Source organism: Thamnophis sirtalis, unplaced genomic scaffold (assembly GCF_051295495.1).
Source record: "Thamnophis sirtalis isolate CommonGarterSnake01/CBP01778 unplaced genomic scaffold, rThaSir2_p1.2 scaffold_3, whole genome shotgun sequence".
Classification (NCBI taxonomy): domain Eukaryota; kingdom Metazoa; phylum Chordata; class Lepidosauria; order Squamata; family Natricidae; genus Thamnophis; species Thamnophis sirtalis.
In genome coordinates, this window is record NW_028261383.1 from 166,690,728 (window position 1) to 166,713,122 (window position 22,395).

The following is a 22,395-nucleotide window of genomic DNA, read 5'->3' on the forward strand; positions in this document are numbered from 1 at the left end:
GACTTGGCCAGTGCTCGGCGATATGATGGTCTAACAATAGCAATAGTTAGACTTATATACCGCTTCATAGGGCTTTCAGCCCTCTCTAAGTGGTTTACAGAGTCAGCATATCGCCCCCAACAACAATCCAGGTCCTCATTTTACCCACCTCGGAAGGATGGAAGGCTGAGTCAACCTTGAGCCTAGTGGGATTTGAACAGCCAAACTGCTGAACTGCAGTCAGCTGAAGTAGCCTGCAGTGCTGCATTTAACCACTGTGCCACCTCGGCTCTTAAACATGATAAACCCCAGGTTGGGAAAGTCTAGCTCCTCAAAGCAGCAGATCCGCTGCCTCAGTCCCTCCCGTTGGCTTCCTATCCCGCCATGGTTACGCACCGCTTCCTGGAGGCAAACCCGCCGCAGCTCCTTCAGGCGCAGGCTGAGCACCTGCTGGAGAGACTTCTGCTTTTCCAGCAGTTCTTGCACCCGCTCTATCCGAATCCGAGGACAGAGCTCTCGCTGCAAGGCTTCTGCAGAAGCAAAGGCAGAGCAGAGGAGCAAGGGGTGAGGCTTGAGATTTCACTGCATGTCACCGAAAGGATGCTGAACAGGTGGTGGAGGGAGGGGGGGTTACCTGAAGAGCTGTAGCTGGATGAGTTTATCAGCTGCCCCTTCACTTCCATGTCTTCTGGGGAAGTTCACCTTCTCTCTGGCTTCCAAGGGGAATCACTTGGCTCTGAGACCCATGGGGAATTCCTAGATGGAGGACGGCAGACGGTTACTGTCAAAGGGAGAGGAAGGAGGGATAAAAAGGGAATATGCTTCTGCTGGCCCAGGCAAGGTGAGTCATTCAGCAGAGGGCAGGATACTGCCAAAAAGGAAATCTGCCAGACTGAGACAGAGGGCATGCATAACCACAGAGAGACAGGCAGGGACTGGAGTGGCATTGTGTGCTCAGAAGAGCTCCCTTTTGAGGAAGGAGGAAGCTGCAGAGATCAATAAATAAAAACGTCATGGAAGATTCCTGTTTTTTGGGAGAGGTTTTCTTAAAGAGTACTTGATATCATTCAGACATGTTGGACTGAACCTCCCATAGCCAGAACGGAGAACAGGAGGATAGCAATAGCAATAGCAATAGCAGTTAGACTTATATACCACTTCCTAGGGCTTTCATCCCTCTCTAAGCGGTTTACAGAGTCAGCATATTGCCCCCAACAACAATCCGGGTCCTCATTTTACCCACCTCGGAAGGATGGAAGGCTGAGTCAACCCTGAGCCGGTGAGATTTGAACAGCCGAACTGCAGAACTGCAGTCAGCTGAAATAGCCTGCAGTGCTGCATTTAACCACTGCGCCACCTCGGCTCATGTGAGGCTAGGGATGTGAGGCTCGGGAAGAATCGCTAGCCGAAGATGACATGCAGTTTCTACTGTTTGACCCAGGAACATTGACTGCTGAGCCAATGGTGGAAAACTGCACTACCAAACCTGGGTTCTATTAAATCCTCCAAGACATAGCGTCAATGCTGGAATTATAACATTCTAATTTGGGGGGGTAACACATCCCCTCACCAACAAAATTTGGCAAACTGAGATTCCTGTCAATTGTAGCCTTCAACTACTCGCAACAGGTCACTCAAAACTCTTGCGCTCAAGAGCTTGGAGAAGGACCCAACCATTCACACCCAACCTTTGTGGCCTGTGTGTGGCAACTACACCTGGGAGAAGATTCTGTGGAAGCTTTACCCGACTTACGAATTCTGGGAGCTGTAGGCCTAAGGCATCTGGAGAATGTTTATTACGAGAAAGACTGCACTGTAGGCAGCATGTTAAGTAGCTTTAATTGGCACTTGTGTTATGCCTATAATTGTAGAGGGAGGGAGGAATGCGTCTTTGTCCATCTTTTTCAATTTGGCTCCTTCCAGAGATGTCGACTACCGTTTCCAACAGTCCCCCCAACACACACAAAAACCCCAAGCACGATGGGACTGTAAAAAATGTTTGAAATCACCCAAATCTTAAGCACCATAGAGGCAATCCACAACTTGTTTGGCAAGCGTTGACCGATACAATGGCGCTGAAAAAAAATTACTCTCAGCCAGTTCTCCTCACATTTACAACGGTCACAGCATCCCCCACAGCATTTTGATCACGGTTCCACCACAAAACCGCGGTAGACTAAAGCGCGCTCGACGAAACCGCGTATCTGACGTCATCACAGCGCGACGAAAAAAGCACGCTGTGAGCGGTAAAGCTAAAATTAGCACGTAAACCTAAACCTAACCCCCCGAAACCTAACCCTAAACCTAACCCTAAACCTAACCCTTAACCTAACCCTAAACCTAAACCTAACCCTAACCCTAACCCTTAACCTAACCCTAAACCTAACCCTAACGCTTAACCTAACCCTAAACCTAACCCTAACCCTTAACCTAACCCTAACCCTTACCCTAAACCTTACCTTAACGTGAATCGGCTTGCTTTAAAAGCGCTTTTTAAAGCGCCCTTTTTTCTCTGCGGTTGTTGTCGTCGTGCTGCTGATGACATCAGCGACACGCTTTAATCGGGCGCGCTTTAGTGGACCGCGGTTTTGTCGTGCCATGTTTGATCACATCAAAATCCAGGCACTGGACAACTACCGCAATATGTATTCATGATGGCTGCGGCGGCTGGGGGGGTCATGTGATCACCCCTTCCTTTGCTTGGCCTCTAGCCAGGAAGCTGGATTACCGTATATACTCGAGTATAGGTCGACCCGAATATAAGCCGAGGCACCTAATTTTACCACAAAAAACTGGAAAAGTTATTGACTCGAGTATAAGCCTAGGGTGGGAAATGCAGCAGCTACCGGTAAATTTCAAAAATAAAAATAGATACCAATAATGTTTTTGAATATTTATTTCAAAGAAAAACAGTAAACTAGCGGTGTATTCAATGAAATACTTCACTCACCTCATGATGCTGATGTCCCGCTGTGATGATGATGTCCCGTGCAGCCGCGGGAGCGATGTCCCGCCTCCTATGACACACGGCACAGTGATTCCTATCATTGGATCACTGTACCAGAGGAGGTGGGACATCGCTATGTGGCTGCTTGCCATAACAAGGAGGAGGTGGGACATCGTTGCAGAGTGGCAGGAGGGGGAGGAAGGGGAATCGTAAGACAGCCCTGCATTACATTAGAACGTGAGGAGGGGGGATGGTGCGGTGCGCGCTGCGCGGCAAACTGACACAGAGGGAGGGGAAACTCACAGGGGCACTGGGCCATTCACGAGTGTCACCCAGCGGCATGGCCCCGCCCCTTTTTCTCCTCCATTTCGGGCAAATTTTTCACTGACTCGAGTATAAGCCGAGGTGGCTTTTTTCAGCCCAAAAAGTGGGCTGAAAAACTAGGCTTATACTCGAGTATATACAGTAGTTTCCTGTGATTCATTTAATAACCGCAGTGATTTATTTAACAACCATGGCAAAAAAAAGAGGCCATAAAACGAGTCACAACTCACTTAACAACCACCACTTGCTTAGCAACGGAAATCCCGGGTGCCCTCTTTTGGTCATAAGTCAAGGACTACATGTGAGTTACCCCAGAAATCATATATGCAAGGAGCTGCTGTTTTTAGATATGGTACTGTGAAAACATGAATGCTTTTTCCGGCAAGGAGAAGAGCACGAGAAATTTCCTACTTCAAATGCCAACGTACCAAAACCGGTTTTACACTTGAAGCAGGAGGAGGCTGGAAGCATAGGAAAAGAATGTGTCCACTGATCTCACGCTCCCCTACCTGCCCCAACCTTCCAGCGTCCAGAGCTCTTAGGCATTGTGCTTCACCTTAGCCATGTTTTAATTCCCTTCCCCTCAGCCAGGGATACTCTCAAAAGCAAGATTCGCCAATCTCAAGCCTTCCTGGCACTGTGCTCTCAACTTAAATAGACATTTGCATGCATTACATTCTTTAGCATTGTTATGTTGATGAGTTTTCTTGATGGGAACAGCCCTGGTCATTTCAGACCTATGGAGAACTTTTGCACAGCCACTGAGAGTTGCACTCTTGCCCCTTTTTCCCAGCCCAGGGCAACCCCCAACAGGAGAAAAAGGCAAGAGAGCCTCCTGCTGTTTTCCTCCTCCTTCACTACCAAACTCAACCAGCAAACAAGCCCCATGGGAAGTCTGGGGGCAGTGAGACAGCTGGTCGCTGCCTTACACAATCTCTGTGCTGGGGGGCCAAAGGCTGCAGCTGCTTTTCGGGGTGAGACCCCGATCCCAGCCAAGCCAGCTGGGAGTCCAGGGCAAGAGCAGGGCCAGAAAACCACCCAGGTTCGAGTCACAGCTGAGGCCACGAACAGCTGTTGCCATAAAGCACACCAAGAACAATCTCCAGATGAGGTAGACTTGCTTAAGAAGCATCTGTCCAGTGCAGCCTGGCCCTGCCTATGGTATCTTTTTTTTAATTCTGTTTTTTTTAAAACTATCAGTAAAAGGTAATTCTAAGATAAGTACCAATTTGTGAAAATATAAAGAACAGGTGAAGAATCAAATATAAGCAGTGACATATGGGTGGCTACCCAACGAATCTGAACTAACCGTATTCTAATACATTGTTACAGCATATAATACCGGTAAGTATAAGCCATTTCATATCCATTTTCCAATCAAAACATGTCTCAATAAACTTTAAACTAAAGGTCTTTGGCCAACACTGTTCAAGTCACTAGATAGATAGATAGATAGATAGATAGATAGATAGATAGATAGATAGATAGATAGATAGATAGATAGATAGATAGATAGATAGATAGATAGATAGATAGAGAGTGAGAGAGAGAGAGAGAGAGAGAGAGAGAAACTGTATGAGTTCAACAACTGGAATTGCTGTCACTAAACAAAGTTGTAAAGTGTGATGTTACCTGACTGTGTTGCTTAACAATGACAGTTATGGCAGTCCCAGTTACCACTGTTAAATGAGGACTGTGTAGATTGTTAAACAAGGACCTCATATCATTACAACTTCTGACTTCCTGCTGGCTTCCCCACTGCGTTTGTTTGTGAGATGATGGTAGCACACACTGAAAATCACAACCGCAGGACCAGAGTTTGCTGCAATGTTGTAACTGCAGGAATACTGTGATAGCTGGACCTATGAGAACCCATCATAAGTACCATTTTTGAGCCCCATCATAACTTTGAACAGTCGCTGGTTGAATGGCCAAGGACCAAGGACTATCTGTAGTTAAAATATAAACTTGAAAACCTTAAGTCTGAATGTGGCACAATTCTAGGTACATCATCATAGTTAGAAATGGTTTTCAAATAGAATTAAATTCTACATCAGATTTAGGTTTTAAATGTGAACCTATTTTAGACATTGAGGCATACTCCCAAAATTTGGCCAGCCATTCTTCCAAAGAGAGGAATGAAGCATCTTTTCTAATAAAAAGCATGTACATGAACATATACAATGCCAATTCAGAATATTTTGAAAAAATATAGGGCTGAATGAAATTTAATAAAAAAAATTAAGAATGCCATGGGATTACAACTTTCACAATTTGTTCCATTTTATATTAAATAATTTTCCAGTGTGGCTGAGCTTTGCAACATTGCAAAGCAATGAAAAGGAAAAATGATCCAACCATTACAATTCCATCACTTTCCCAGAAAAGAAATAACTCATTTTAGCAATTAAGGCTGGAATGATGTATCAGCAGTAAAACATTTTGTACCAGTCCTCTGTCTATAATACACAAGGTAAATTTAATGTTCTTTTCCTCTTACAGTTCCCACTGTTGTATATCTGCAATTGTGTTCCAATTCTGTAGCATTTAATTGTAGTCATTGATATGTTTGGGTTCTGAGAAAATTATAAATTGAGCCTAACAAATGTTCGATATTATGCATTGTAACATTTCCAAATTCAATCAACTTTCTCAGTGTTCTTTCTCCTTTCCATAATACTTTTATTCTTGTGCTGCTTATTTTAAAATACTGAAACCAATTAAAAGTAGAATGTGCCATTTTTCAGGTTAAGTCTTTGCCCTTATATCTCACCATTCAAGTTCCAGCACTCTCCACTCCATGTCGCTCGTGTGTGCTCCACCACAACTTCCATTACCCATTGCAAACTCAACCTACAATTGCTATGGAGTAGGAAAACTATAATTCAGAGCTCCTCGTGGTGCCAAGCTTGAGAAAGTTACCTGCAAATCCTCTAGCACTTAAAAACAAGGTGTAGCAATTACAAATCCATGCAGCCATAATTCCTCCTCTGTTGCAGATATGCATAAGCATACATTTGCTATTTCTACATGTTAGTGAGCAGATCGTCCAGCCTTACTTCCACAAAACAATATGGGGACCAAAAGTGAAGAGGGAACCAGCCTTGCTACTGACATTTTTTTTCCCTTCCAAGGCTCTTGAGATTAGCACAGCCAATTCCTTTTCTATGACTCTTTAGTGTCAACACCTTCCTTCTTACCCCTCCCAGTGATAGTTCTCAGGGAGTGGATAAGGAAGTTGATTATTGGGAGCCAGGACAGAAGTTAGTGCTGTTCTATTAAATATTGCTCCATTTCTACTAAGAAAGAAAGAAATGGAAGTAAGTGAAACCTAGGGAAATCAAACAGACATCTGCCAACCATGAGCAGGAGCTATCTGGGTAATATGGAGCTTAAAAGATCAGATCTCATGGCTGAGTTCATATATTGCTCTGCATTACAGGTTGCTTTGCTTTGGCTTAATAAATAAGCCATAACTGTGTGGGCTTGGGTCTCCTAATCCAAAATCAAGTAAACCATATTATGGCTTAATGCAGTGTTTCTCAACCTTGTCAACTTGAAGATGTCTGGACTTCAACTCCCAGAATTCCCCAGCCAACATTCGCTGGCTGGGGAATTCTGGTAGTTGAAGTCCAGACATCTTCAAGTTGACAAGGTTGAGAAACACTGGCTTAATGCAATGCCTGAATTCAGCTTATTTTGTATGATCGAGGCATGTGGAATTTAGTCAGCCAGACCACTCCCTGCCAGCAGTTCAATTCTGGCCGGCTCAAGGTTGACTCAGCCATCCATCCTTCCGAGGTCGGTAAAATGAGAGCCCAAATTGTTGGGGGAAATATGCGGGCTCCGTTAACCCTTAGAGAGGGCTGTAAAGAACCATGAAGCAGTATATAAGTCTAATTGCTATTGCTGTTCTTCCCATTTTGCATACAGAGCAGGGGTGAGGAGAACGAAGATGAGCAGTGTGGAATCCGAATACAAGCCTGCATTAAGCCACAGTTATGTATCTGCACGCTGCATGAAACCAGTTTACCCGAACTGTAGCCTACTGAATAAACTGCTTGACTGGGTTCTCACAAAGCAACAAAAGGGGCATTATAGTTTAATGTGTGAGGTGTGAAACCCAGCCGGAGTGAAAGAATTTCCTGCGGGGTGACTACAATGCTGGTGTAGAGTTCAGTAGGTGGAGCCCTTCCCCGGAAACCCTTACAACACCTGGTCACGTCATCTTGGCTGGCAGCCACGCAGCAAAGATTCACCTAATCCCCAGACAAGAGTCAAGCAGAGCAGGCAGGAACACATCCTACTAGAGTCAGCAAGATAGCAATTTCCTCAAACCCACCCCCACCTCACCCCCTGCTCTGCTTCTGGAACTATTGATTTCCAAGAGTGCTAGACAAAATTCAGTGACGCCCCTGTTTCCCATCAGGTCTTCATTTTAGCCCCAGATCCTTTTTTCAAGACTTCAGCGCATCCCTGAATGCCAAAAGTGAAACAGTCCTCTGTTGACTTACAATAATGGCACACTCTTTACTGCCATCCGGTGGTTGCTGTGCAGATTGCATCCAGTTGCAGAGGCATCACCTGTGCCCCAAGAGTCAGATTCTGTGCATTACATGCAGAAGGAACTCGAAAACATAACGAGGAAGAGAGAGATCTAAGCAGGCTTAAGCCCCAGTACAGGTAGTCCTCGACTTACAATAGTTCATTTAGAGACCGTTCAAAGTTACATTGGCACTGAAAAAAGTGACTTATGACCATTTTTCACAGTTATGACCTTTGCCGTATCCCCATGGTCACGTGATCAAAATTCAGACACGTGGCAACTGTTTCATATTTATGACAGCTGCAGTATCTCGGGGGTCACGTGATTCCCCCCTTTTGTGACCTTTTGACAAAGTCAATGGGGAAATCGGATTCACTTAACAACCGGGTTACGAATTTAACAACTGCAGTGATTCACTTAACAACCGAGGCAAGAAAGGTAATAAAATGGGGCAAACCTCCCTTAACAAATGTCTCACTTAACCACAGAAATTTTGGGCTCAATTACGGTAGTAAGTCGAGGTCTATCTGTATTACGCTCAAAATTAAGCACCCTGGGATTGGTTCTCTTGAAGGCTGTCGATCAAATGCAGGTATCCCAATTCTCTGGCTAGCTCAAAAGGACTCTTTCGACCTTGACGTGAAGCAAATGCTACAGAACTAAACTTTCCCAAAGTATTTTCATTTGCTTCCCATCAGGAGCCTGGTCACCTCTTGATTTTTTGATGTTCTCATCTTTGCTTACCCTGCAAGGGGCTCAGAATTTTTTCCCTCGCAGCACTTATCATCTTCATCTCAGCCCTGAAAAGTGGGGGAGCCCAAGAGATTCCACCCAGCCAATGATGCCCCTAAGTGGTTAATGACTAAGGGGAATGGCAGCCCACTTTTCTTTCACCTGCTGCCACTTCACGCTGGTCTTCGTATTGCACAAAGGACAAATTATAGGTCTGTCGTGACCTTTGCCAGCCCAGTGCAGTTTGATAAAATCTGTGCTTTATGCTTCTTTTTTAGCAACTAATTTGGTTGGTGGGTTCACACAACCCACTTAATTCAGATGAAAAAAACAAAGGCTGCATAAGACAGATATGTTTCATTTGGCGGCTTTCATGGACTTTTATGGAGTATTTGATTTAGTGGGTTGGGTAACCTCAGACTGGTGGGTTCAATCTATTGTGTACACAGCCCCCGAGTTAAAACAAGCAAGGTGAATCCAGCTGCCTGTCTTTCTCTGTCTGGAAGAATGAACTCTTTCTTGTCTTCAGTTTCCCTCCTGCTAAAATAGAAAGACTTGAGTCTCCTTTCAGGAAACTTTGGGGAGAATTGGAGGGAGGGAGAGATGCACAAAAGAATGCTCTTCTCACATCAGTAGTTATATCTGCCATGTGGATTGCATTAAATCAGTGTTTCTCAACCTTGGCCACTTGAAGATGTCCGGACTTCAACTCCCAGAATTCCCTGGTTGGGGAATTCTGGGAGTTGAAGTCCGGACATCTTCAAGTGACCAAGGTTGAGAAACACTGCACTAAATGATACTGGAACTTCATTGATTTCAACAGTGTATTGGATCAACCCAACTCCTGTGACCTGCAAAACAGGGTTTCATTGCTTCATGTGTTCAATTACACAGGTAATTATGGCTTATACAACCCACTACTTAACTATATTTAGCCAGAGATGCGATTCCAACCAAGTTTCTGCATGATCGGCATAATCTGGTCAGACTTCAGGAGTGGACTCTAGGACACCAATGGCCTAGAGCAGTGTTTCTCAACCTTGGCAACTTGAAGATGTCCGGACTTCAACTCCCAGAATTCCCCAGCCAGCAAATGCTGGCTGGGGAATTCTGGGAGTTGAAGTCCGGACATCTTCAAGTTGCCAAGGTTGAGAAACACTGGCCTAGAGTGACCAGAGTTGTAGCATAGCAACATTTGAAGTGGCTATCTTGGCTTTACAGTAGCCATGTTAGGTAGCTATAATTACTCTTTAAGGGAGGTAAAAGGGCCAAAGCAAAGGAAGCTTTGCTTAAAACCAGCAAACATGATTACATTCAAATGGGGACTCTGATTCGTGGTTTAATGTCCTGGTTGGGTTTAGTAGAGGTTATATAAAATAGAGACAATTAATCCATCCCAACCAGGCATTTGCTTCTAGTTGGCTTTAGCAAGAGCAAATAAACATTAATATCTATCTATGAAATCTCCTCTGCCATAAAAAGGTTAAAACGTTTATCGAAGTCGTATGCCTATCTCACCAAAGTCAACGCAGAGGGATTCCTCCCCCACCACCCCTCAATTTTACGGCAATATTCCCTAAGACTGGGCCAAACCATAATGAAAGCAAAGCATTTTGTTATCTCTTCTAGATAACAAATCTTGAAAGAAAACCAAATACAATTTTCCTGTCTAGAGAATCTTTCACCACTATAACACACACACACACACACACCCGGCCCCACTCTCCAGCTGCACCCAAACCAGAGCACAAATATTTCTACAGCGCCCCTCTGACCTTGGCTTCATCACGCCCCAGCCGTGAGAAAGCCTTAAGCCACTGTTTCTCAACCTTGGTGACTTTAAGTCCTGTGGACTTCAACTCCCAGAATCCCCCAGCCAGCTGTGCTGGCTGGGGGATTCTGGTAGTTGAAGTCCACAGGACTTAAAGTCACCAAGGTTGAGAAACAGTGCCTTAAGCCGTTCTTAGCTGTATCGTTTTTTAAAATCGGATTCCTGACTGATTGTAACACCGTCCAAGGACAGCCTCAAAATGCATGAGATTTCTTAAGGTTTGGTCACTCCCAAGCCTGAGAGATAAATCAAGGTGATGATGCTGTGACTTGAGACGGAAGCGGTAGCTATTTTTTATGGAGGAGGAGGGGGGGGCAAATTCCACGCGGCATGCAGCCTCATTGATGGGTCACCACCAGTCGCCTATCTGGATGCACTTCGGGGTTAGCTTCAACCGCCCCGGCGCGAGTTAACATCTCCCCCCCCCATCCCTCCCACTTACAAAGTTTGCAAGCGCGCCCACTTAACAATACTTGGCCTTCCTGGTACAGGAGGGAGCGACTCCGGATCGAAACCTCCCGAGCGCGCTGGGACTCAAGCTTCCTCTCCCACCCACCTGCCTCCCTTGACACGCAGGCTCGCCTCCACCAGGAAACGACCGGGGGGGGGGGGGGGGAGCTGCCGATTCTTCCACCCGGGAGCTTTCCGCCATGGGGAGGGGGGAAACTCCGGGAACTTTCGAACTAAGACGCTTTATTCCTACCCAACCCCAACACGCCCCCCACCCCAAGTAAATTGGATCGGACCGCGCTTTTGCCGGCCCCATCAAACCACTTTGGCTAAACTTTGGGCAAACTCCTGCAAGAGAAATCGCGACCTCCCCCGGATCGCGGACACCTTGGGCAGCTAAAGCTCCGACTTACCTCCGCCGAGAGCCGCCGCTCGTAACGGCAGAAGGGGGTCAGCTCAGTTTCCCACCCTCGAAACTGTCCAGCTGAAGCGCTGGGCAAAACCGAAGTGACTGCGGAGGAGGAGACGGCGAATCAAGCTCCAGAGCAACAAGCGAGGGAGGAGGGGCCGCTCCTTTTAACCCTTGCCTTGCCACGAGCTGCCCAGAAGCGCCCGCCCGCAGAGGCCGAGTTCCCAAAAGGCCAGGAGCTACTCCTGTTACGCCCTTTGGCGTGGAAACCTCCTTTCCTTACTTCCAGACTAAGAGCGCCTCTCGCCATTGATTCGTTTCCCTGTCTACAACTTCAACCATTTAAAGAAAAAAATGCCGGGGAGCCTAGGAAGCGAATTAAGCAACCCAAAGGGAAGGGACGCCCCCCCTCCCCATCCTTTTAACAGACAACAGCGAGGGGGGGAAAAAAACCCTGTGAAATCCTTCTACAGGGCAGTAAAACACATTGTATTTATTATACATGCAAATGTGCCACATGCTAAAAGCGTAACAGGTTTAAAACCAACAAGTGCGATGGCTTGGCTTCCTAAGTGCCAGCATATTTATTAGGGCAGAAACTTGATCAGATATCGCCTCTGTTCCCAGGCGCACAAATCCGGATTCAGGAACACACTTATAAAACCTTGCAATGCTGAAAGACCAAGACAACTCCCTGCCCCTCCCAGTGATTTCAGCTACATTTCCTAACCTGGTGCCCTCCAGCTGTGTCCAACACAAGAGATTGGATGAGGGCAGAGTAATATTTTTTTTAAAAAAAATACTAGTATATTATTACATTCAGGACTATTGTTGCAACCATGAGCTTGAAAATAGTTTCCAATGAGAATTGACACATTTAAACTCCCAGCCCATAATTCACAGGCTACTTTCTGAACTGAATGCTCAGTTTTACTGAAAATAAAACTTTAAGATACCTGGGCTCAGGACTGCTTGGTAGAGTCCCCCAGCTCTGGGACACCAGGCAGATGCCTACAGGTGAAACTCGAAAAATTAGAAAATCGTGCAAAAGTTCTTTTATTTCAGTAATGCAACTTAAAAGGTGAAACTAATATAAGACTCATTACATGCAAAGCACGATAGTTCAAGCCATGATTTGTCATCATTGTGATGATTATGGCTTACAGCTCATGAAAACCCCAAATCCACCATCTCAGAAAATTAGAATATTACATGCAATCGATAAAACAAGGATTGTACATAGAACAATATTGGACCTCTGAAAAGTATAAGCATGCATATGTACTCAGTACTTGGTTTGGGCCCCTTTTGCAGCAATTACTACCTCAATGTGGCGTGGCATGGAAGCTATCAGCTTGTGGCACTGTTGAAGTGTTATGGAAGACCAGGATGCTTCAATAGCGGCCTTCAGCTCTTCTGCATTGTTCGGTCTCATGTCTCTCATCTTTCTCTTGGCAATGCCCCATAGATTCTCTATGGGGTTCAGGTCAGACGAGTTTGCTGGCCAATCAAGCACAGTAATCCCATGGTCATTGTACCAGGTTTTGGTGCTTTTGGCAGTGTGGGCAGCTGGAAAATGAAGTCAGCATCCCCATTAAGCTCGTCTGCGAAAGGAAGCATGAAGTGCTCCAAAATCTCCTGGTAGATGGCTGCGTTGACCCTGGTCTTAATGAAGCACAGTGGTCCAAAGTCCTGTTGCTCCGTGGTCCAAAGTCTTCTTTTCTGATGAGAACAACTTTTGCCAAAAGCACTAAAACCTGGTTCAATGACCGTAGGATTACTGTGCTTGATTGGCCTCTCCATTCTTCCTCCATACTCTGGGTCCTTGGTTTCCAAATGAGATGCAAAAGTTGAGTACATATTCCAAATGAGATGCAAGTACTGAGTACAGATGCATGCTTATACTTTTCAGAGGTCCAATATTGTTCTGTGTACAATCTTTGTTTTATTGATTGCATGTAATATTCTAATTTTCTCAGATGCTGGATTTGGGGGTTTCATGGGCTGTAAGCCATAATCATCACAATTATGACAAATCACGGCTTGAACTATCTTGCTTTGCATGTAATGAGTCTTATCTCATATATTAGTTTCACCTTTTAAGTTGCATTACTGGAAAAAAATGAACTTTTGCACGATTTTCTAATTTTTCAAGTTTCACCTGTATTTTACTAGGCTCTTGGTTTGTGTGTGTGTGTGTGTGTGTGTGTGTGTGTGTGCTGCAATTAGCTCACAAGCAATCTTATTTGGGCTGTCCAAGGGCTATTTTCATCATTTTAATTGCTTCTCCAATTTATTGCTTTATGATGATGATGGGTGCTTTTAGGGTGCGGGTGGGTGTGGGTGTTTAGATGCCTCTTTAGATGCATCTGAAAATTCCTACAAGGAGAAAAACAAAAACAACTGTTTTGAGGAGCTGGCTCCATCTCCTATCCTATGACTTTGTATATATGACTCTGGAACCTTGGAGGTAGGAGCTTTGATTGCATATTCTTAGGAATGGGCTGATTATTTCACACTGAAGTGCAATCCCCTCTCTCCAGCTGTCCTATAAGATTTGGCAGAGATGGTATGATCCCAGAGGTGGGTTCCTACCAGTTCGCACCTATTCGGTAGAACCGGTTCGTCAAATCTACCGAACCGGTTAGAAGAGGATCCACCAGTGGACCCGGAAAGCAGGCCACACCTACAGAAGAGGTTCCAAAATTTTTTTGAAACCCACCACTGGCAAGGATCTTGTAACTTGACAGCTTTAAGACTTGCATGCTTCAATGCCAGAGTTTCTGAATAGCTACTTGGACCGACCTAAGTACTAATTCATAATTTCATATCCGGTCACATGGACGGCAAGCCACTCCCATCCGGTCACATGGGTGGCAAGCCACTCCCACAAAGGAGGCCACACCCACAGAGTAGGTTCCAACAATTTTTGAAACCCACCACTGTATGATCCAGGTTCCATTAACAAATCCAAGCATCCTATGGAAGCCCAGAGACATTTTCTTGGAGACCCTGTCTTTGGAATTAGCTTGTGCTGAAATCTGTATGGTCCCAAATTGTGCAATTGTAGACCACCTATCTTTTCCAAAAAAAACCTGGAGCAATATGTGACTCCCCTATATTGTTTTATGGGTGTTTTTTATTGGTTTATTGTTAGCTAGCGTTTAGCCTGTTTTTCAAAATCTTCTTTTACCTTACGCTACTTAAAGTTGCTTCACAGACATTGCTAATAGGTTGATTGGAGAGTCAGTTTGTAGTAGTGGTGAAGGCATTGGGCTAGAGACTAGAAGACCCTGAGTTCTCCCTTTGGTTGGATGACTTAGAGCAATAGCAATAGCAATAGCAGTTAGACTTATATACCGCTTCATAGGGCTTTCAGCCCTCTCTAAGCGGTTTACAGTGTCAGCATATCGCCCCCACAGTCTGGGTACTCATTTCACCCACCTCAGAAGGATGGAAGGCTGAGTCAACCCTGAGCCGGTGAGATTTGAACCGCTGAACTGCTGAACTAGCAGTCAGCTGAAGTGGCCTGCAGTACTGCACTCACCACCTCGGTACCCACTGTGCCACCTCAGTACCCACTGCGCCACCTCGGCTAACCTTTTTCTCTGTGACCCGACAAAAGCGCGCCCGACAACAGCGCGCCAACAAAACCGTGTTGATAAAACTGCGACGTCGATAGCGCGCCCACAAAGGCGTGCCGACAAAAGAGTGCCAACAGAAGCGCCATTATGATTAAGGTAAGGGTTAGGGTAAGGGTTAAGTTTAGGGTTAGGTTCAGGATTAGGGTTAGGGTTAGGTTCAAGATTAGGTTTAGGGTTAGGGTTACGTTTAGGGTTACCTTTAGGGTTAGGTTAAGAGTGCGCTGTTGTCGGCGCGCTTCTGTCCTCATTCTTCGGCAAGATTTCGAACTCCCGCTTTTGTCCCCACGGTTTTGTCCCCGCGGTTTTGTCGAGCGTGCATTTGTCGGTGAACCCTTTTTCTCATTGGCTGCCGAAACCATAATGCAATCCATGTGCGACCCCCCACTTTACCACCCCACCCCCACATGCGTGTGCGACACACACTCCCGCACCCTGTTTTGGGCCTAGTAGCCCCCTCCGCAGCCTCCTGGGAGCAAAGACAGGCTGGGGGTGTGCACCCCCGTGCACCACCCAACATGCATTGCATGTGACACCCCCCCACTCCCCACGCATGCATGAACATCTCTCGCACGTTCTCCCCCTCACACATGCATGGCAGAGACCCAAAAAATCAGCTGGCTGGCGGGAGGCACATGCACATGCGCAGTGGAGCTGAGCTGGGGTGACGGCTCTGCGTGCCACAGGTTTGCCATCACGGACTTAAGAGCCAGTCACTCTCTGTCAACCCTAGGAAGGAGACAATAGCAAACTACCTCCAAAATCTTGCCAAGAAAACTGCCTGGGTTAGTCCAGGCAGTTGCCAGAAATCAAGACTGACTCCAAGGTGTATTTTCAGAAAAAGTTGATTGAATTGTGTAGTTAATATTCTTGCACCTAATTAAGCTACCTATCAGGGAACGCTTGGCTGCTATAAGGATTTGTTACAGGCATGGATCCAATTTTAGGGTTTTTAATGTGCATCAACAGGACAGCCTAAAATGTCATAATCCAGGATTCTGCCAGTTTATTCTGCATAACCTGAGCTAAGCCACGGAGGCAACTGATTGAAATGGCAGACTTGCTAAAGCCAAAGAATTAATGTCAAGTTATAAACATGCCTGTCTGAATGATGCCACTAAAAAAAATACATCCTGAAAAAATAAGCATCAGTTCCAGCCTAGCTTCTCCTTGTTTATTGTAAGATGGTGTTTGTTAGCTTTGCACATTCCTGGTGTGGCACAATGTATAATTCAACCATTTTAGGATGCTACCATTTGTTTCTGCTGGAGATGTGGTGTAAAAACATGAAGCCATCAAGCAGCGCTCAGCGTCAAACTAACAGAAAGGTCCCTTTAGAGGCCCACCCTCAGAGCTAAAAGGCATCAAATACCAAAGGCAAAAAGCCACCAAGCCCTTTGATGCAGTTCAGCAGGCGAAAGACCTTGTCGCTCTCAGACAAGATATTTTGTAGAAGGGGGGGAGGGAAAGGGGAAGGTAGATTCGTCCCAGGCGGCCTTCAGAAATTGGTGGAACTCTTGAGGAGACCAAGGACATGGATATTTCCCCTTGAATCTCTTAACCTCCCCCTGCCCACGGATACTCTTTCAAATTCCAGTACAGAACAGGCATATTAGGAAATGTGTAAAAGGTAACCATAAACTACTTAACTAGTAAACCATTTCCTAGACAATTTGTGGGGAAACAGAGCACTGGATCTTTCTTCTACATCTTGTAACTTCAGTATAACAGGGAAGAGGGATCCTTGCAGAGAATAACACAAATTTAAAAAAAAAGAAACTTTTTCCACACTGAAACCAAAATCAATGCAAAGAGTGTGAACAAGTCTTTCAAATATCTCTAGTTATCCCATACAAACCTATAACTTTCAAGGTGAGGATGCAATTTCCTTGTGAATTTGACTATATACTCCTCCTATAAAAACTCCCAAGTGACTTAATCCACTAGGCTCCACTCCACTTCTAGCAGTGCCCTATCTCAGCTCCCCCTGCATTGTAAGCAAATGGTATGACCCAGCACAAGGTATTGTTATGCTGGGTGTTTGCCTTAGCCTAGGATGAGATCAGATTCCTTGCATTCTTGGCTTCCTGCCCTGCAGGTTTATATATATATATATTAGATTTTACAGCACAAATACAACATGTGTGTGTGTGTGTGTGTGTGTGTGTGTGTTTATTATTTATTTATTTATCAGCACAAATACAACACAAATGTAACAAAGGCAACAGTAAAAATATTGGGTTTCTGTCTGGATGGTCTCTTGTGACGAGCTGATAGACAGAGAATGGAAGCAGTAAGCTTCCTCGCATATTTGGGCATATCAGGGGTTGTGACACTAAATACATACCTATTTCCCTGGCTCAGCTGATAACGGAGGAGGACCTTGTGGCTTAGTGGTTAACACATCTGCCTAAAATGTAATACAGCACAGGTTCTAATCCCAGTAACTGTATGGCTAGCTGATGAGAGCTAAATAGCTTGAAATAATCTATACTAGTCTCCCTTTATTTATTTACCAGCACAAATATAACAAATGTAACAAAAAGGCAACAGTAAACAATATTGGGTTTCTGTCTGGATGGTCTCTTGTGACGAGCCGAAGGACAGAGAATGGAAGTGTGACCTTCCTCCCATATTTGGGCATACCAGGGGTTGTGACTTTAAATATATATATATATATTTAATTTACCTTTATTTATTTATCAGCATAAATATAACTAACACACACACACACACACACACACACACACACACACACACACAGACAGACAGACACACACACACACACACACACACACACACACACACACACACACACACACACACACACACATATATATATATATATATATATATATATATATATATATATATATATATATATATATATATATATATATATATATATATAAAATAGACAGTGCCATGGAGTTTTCTTTCCCTTTCCAAATACGGTGGAATACAACTCCTAGAATTTTCAAACTCAAGTGTGGATTTTGATGTAGAAACAAAAGCCAAACGTGGGCCTTGTATTTGTTAATAAATTGAACATGCAGTAGCATACCCATCTCCTGGGGTTCAAACATATAGGTAAAGTGTCAGTGTGTGTATCATACAACCTGGAATCCTATTCACACAAGATCCTCTTTGTGGTTGATTGCTCTATAACAGGGGTGTCAAACTCACAGCCTGTGGGCCAGATGTGTCACACACTGGCCACACCCACCCTGTTTTAGCGGAGGGGGGGGGAAGTCACTGATACATCACGTGATGACAACATGTGAATTTGACACCCCAGCCCTATAACACATTGTATTGTATTGTATTATTTGTATGCCGCCCTTCTCCGGGAGGACTCAGGGCGGCGAACAATTCAAGGGGAAAAAAGGGGGAACATAAAAGACAAAATACAAATAATAAAAGTACATAAAGTTGGGGTAATCCCTTCTGCCTCTGCTCTCTGCTCTCTGTTCACAGGTTCAACTTACTGGGGTTCAGAGGGCTGAAGTATTACCCAATGAACACAAAATTGTATTATGGGACTGAGAGGGGTCTATCTTCCAATCTTTCACTTGAAAATGAAATTTACCATAACACCTGGGCCAGTCCTCCTTTCCCTTTGTCTATTTGCCAGCCAGGTGAGAATAAAATGCAAGATAGAAAGCTATGAATCCCCTTCCAAGGACGTTAGACCGAGAAATGCAATATATAGAAATATCACATATCCTGATGTCTCCGGTTTTTCCTCTATTTTAGTCTTGCGTGTTGTCCAAACCAGCTTCTCTAGATACTTAGTTCAGTCTATTGTGTGAATACAAAGTGTTGAGTAAAGTATTGAGTAAATAGATGATGCAGAAACAGACATATGCAGTCAGCTTTCAAAGCATTGGCAAAAAAAATGGCTTGGCCTTGGATGTGTTTAAAACTGATAACAGTTTTGTTAGGAACTAGCAATTAGTGATGTGAATGTGCTCACAGATCAAATAATTTAGAACTCCCCCACATTTTTGTAGGTAAGGCAAAATGGAATTTAGTCTTCTAATCTGAGTTTGGTGAAAAGATTCATTCCTCAGTTTTAGATTACCAGTTTAAGTATTCCATCCACTTCTTAGTCAACAGGACTTCCTGCAATATTTTAGAACATATTGCTTGTTATTCTAGATTCCCAGCAGCCTCAAACAGGATTGTCAAATTTTAAGGCCAATGAGAGGCGAAGGTATGTGGAGGCCACAGAGGTGGGAAAGATACACTGAGTGGTGTGGGACAGGTAAATTCCTAATGGCTGAGTCACTTAACTCTCTCAGGGTGAGCCTTAGCGTAACAAATATGAGAGCCATCAGTCAGGTAGCCCTCAATTTACAATTAGTTTAGGACTAGCCATTCAGCAACCATTTAAAGTTATAACAGACCCCCTAGGCTACTTATGCCCCAGTTTTTATACTACAATATTACCCACCTGTGGTCATGTGACTGCCTGTCTTTACTGCTGTTTGTGGTATCCTGTGTTAAATTGACTGTGATTTATGACAAGTTTTGCCAGAAAGCAGCATTTACTTGTAGTTTCCGACAAAAACTGTCCCACAGCTTAACAACCACGACAAAAAAAGCATTGTAAAATCAGGTCTGGTCATTGTGGTGATCTGTTTTATGACCATATCAGAGGTGGGTTCCTACCAGTTCGCACCAGTTCGGTAGAACTGGTTCGTCAAATCTACCGAACCGGTTAGAAGAGGTTCCACCAGTGGACCCAGAAAGCAGGCCACACTTACAGAAGAGGTTCCAAAATTTTTTGAAACCCACCACTGACACACACAGAAAGACAGACACAGACTCACACAGAGAGAGAAAGAGGAAGAAAGGAAGAAAGAAATAAAGAAAAAAAGTAAGAAAAAGAGTGAGAGAGAAAGAAAAAAAGAAAAAAGGGACAGAGAGACAAAAGGAAGGAGGGAGAGAGGGAGAGAGAGAGAGAGAGAGAGAGAGAGAGAGAGAGAGAGAGAGAGAACACATGGCCGGCAAGCCACTCCCACCAGGTCACATGACTGGCAAGCCACTCCCACAAAGGAGGCCACACCCACAGAGTAGGTTCCACAAATTTTTGAAACCCACCACTGGACCACATTGTCAGGGTCAATTCTGCTCATAACTCAAGGAGCACTATAGAAGCCTGTTCTAGAGAAAATATTGGAAGCGGCTTGAAATGAGGACAGGGGAAGACGGGAGTGTTAAAGCATGAAGCGATCCAAAGGAACGATGGCAAGAAAAGAAGGTTGGATGAAGATTAGAAGCAAAAACTATAACCACAACCAGTCGGGGACGTCAGTCATCATGTGCTGAATTGCAGTGACAAGGCAAATGCTTGTCTACACAGCCTCTTCCTCTCTTGTGTTATCCCATCTTCTTCTCTCATCTGCTTATAGCGCAGATACATCCTGTCTTAATTATTGCCTTAATCACTAAACCACCAAATTAATTCCTCCTCCTCTTTTCCTCACCCTTGTTGCCTACAATGGAGGTTTCCAGGATGATTAAGGACTTAGCAAAACTGTGCAATAAAAAAACCAGCCAGGAGCAAAACATCCGAAGGGAAGGTGCTGCTACTGTGCTACTCGGCAGAAAGAATGGGACGAGCAGACACCAATGAACAAATTGTTTGTGGGTTTTATGAAATTCATTTCCTGGAATGTGCTTCTCCTTTCCCCTTCTCCTTCAAAATAATGCATCCTCGGAATGGTTCTTGATAGGAAGCGCTGGGGAGAGGTTAAATAGAAAACATCTGTGATTCTTGCTGCATTGCACATTTCACATACCAATACATTCCCTGGGTTGTAGCAGGGTAGTATCAGAATCCATGTACTCCCACAGGATACTCCTCCATTTGCAGGAGGAGAATGTATTGTCCAGCATGGCCTTGAGGACATTGACCACAAAGGAGGCCACAAGATGGGCAGTTTGGTTCATCTCCAGAAATGGGATAGTGGGATCCTTCACTTGCATGGCTGCAAAACAGCACTCTGGTTAGGAAGGAGGTTGCCCAATGCATCAAACCCAGCTTTTGACTCACCGAAAACTCTTTTTCATCCTCTGTTTTGCAAGAGAGATTCTTCTTGTATTCTAATTATGCTAAAAGGAGGGAGAAGATGCATGCTCCTGCTAGATCGGTGGAGAGGCAAATAAACAAACAGAAAAGCCCCAAACCAGTAAAAACAGCAACTATACCTCAGCATGCCTACCAATTAAAGATCGGGAAAAAAGGGAAGATAGGAGATAACGTATTTTTCGGAGTATAAGATGCACCGGAGTATAAGACGCACCAAAGTTTTGAAGAGGCAAATGTTTAAAAAGTAGGTAGGTAAATAGAGGGATAGAGAGGGAGAGAAAGAGAAATACAGTAGGTAGGTAGGGAGCGAGAGAGAGAGAGTAGGTAGGTAGGTAGATGTTTCCAGGTGTATTTATCCATGTGCTGGAGAAGGAAATCGCTGACAATCTTAGCACCTAACAGTAGATAGGTAGGGAGAGAGAGAGTAGGTAGGTAGGTAGATGTTTCCAGGTGTATTTATCCATATACTGGAGAAGGGAATCACTGACAATCTGCAGCACCTAAGACTTTGTTTCTGCTGGCACAACACTTGATCAATGTAATTCTCATCAATCAGTTAAAGAGCTTTCCAAAAAGGTGAGGGGGGGGGTTCCACTCTGCAATCCTCCCAAAAATGGCCCGTTTTTCATGAAAACGGGCCCGTTTTTTTTTTAAAAGGCATGAATAGCCTTGGGGGGTGGGGCTTGCAGAGGATTCCTGGGGGGGGGCAAAAATGAGCAAAAAAGGCCCATTTTTCACAAAAATGGGGCTGGTTTTTGTCAAAAAAATTGCATGCATAGCCTTATGGAGGCTTATAGAGTGCTACTGGGGGCTGGGGGGGGACTCATTTCTGCCCTCCCCAGCCCCCAGGTGCTCTCTGAAAGCCTCCATAAGGTTATGCACAGCCATTTTGGTGAAGGGGTGGGGTTTCGGGAGGCAAAACATGCTGCATTCGATGTATAAAATGCACCCAGATTTTCAGCCTCTTTTTTGAGGCAAACGGGTGCGTCTTATATTCTGAAAAATACGGTAAGTGACCCTTTTGCCCATCCACAAATCTGCCCATTTGAAGAGATTCCATCTCTAGTGTATCTGGTGTATGTCCTTGGTGAATCTATTCTTATGGCAGGAAATGAGATATTTGTATGTTGGATCTTACAGGATCCTCAGCCAACAAATTTCAATTATTCCACAAAAGCAATTCTAGATTTTTGGGAGGAGAAATGGCTTCCATTTACAATGAAGCCTGTGCTTTGGCATTGCTTCCTGAGGGGTCAGTGCTGTGTCTGGTGCAGAAGATCATGAGTTATTCCTGGGCTGCATCCATCTTTTTCTGGGCTCAGACCTGAGGGAGGGGCATGTTCTAAAAAAGGTTAAGACAAGGATAAAAAGGATTCTTAATGGAATGCAAATGTGATGCAAACTAATTACATGCAATTAATTATTCCTCATTAATTATT

At 44.5% G+C, this 22,395-nt stretch overlaps 1 protein-coding gene across 4 annotated transcripts in view; it reads right to left on the reverse strand.

The window, feature by feature from the left end:
- CCDC120 (coiled-coil domain containing 120) overlaps positions 1 to 22,395 on the reverse strand; it is a 56,174-nt gene that overhangs the window by 16,198 nt on the left and 17,581 nt on the right. For 3 of the 4 annotated variants that reach the window (XM_087710777.1, XM_087710775.1, XM_087710778.1), the window contains exons 1-3: positions 11,223 to 11,330; positions 614 to 735; positions 376 to 509 (exon numbers count right to left, since the gene is read on the reverse strand). In XM_087710777.1, coding sequence (XP_087566903.1) covers positions 376 to 509; positions 614 to 662 — 183 coding nt within the window. In that variant the 5' untranslated portion in view covers positions 663 to 735; positions 11,223 to 11,330. Of the gene's footprint in view, positions 1 to 375; positions 510 to 613; positions 736 to 11,222; positions 11,331 to 22,395 lie in introns of those variants that run through there. The other variant, XM_087710776.1, reaches the window with a different exon arrangement.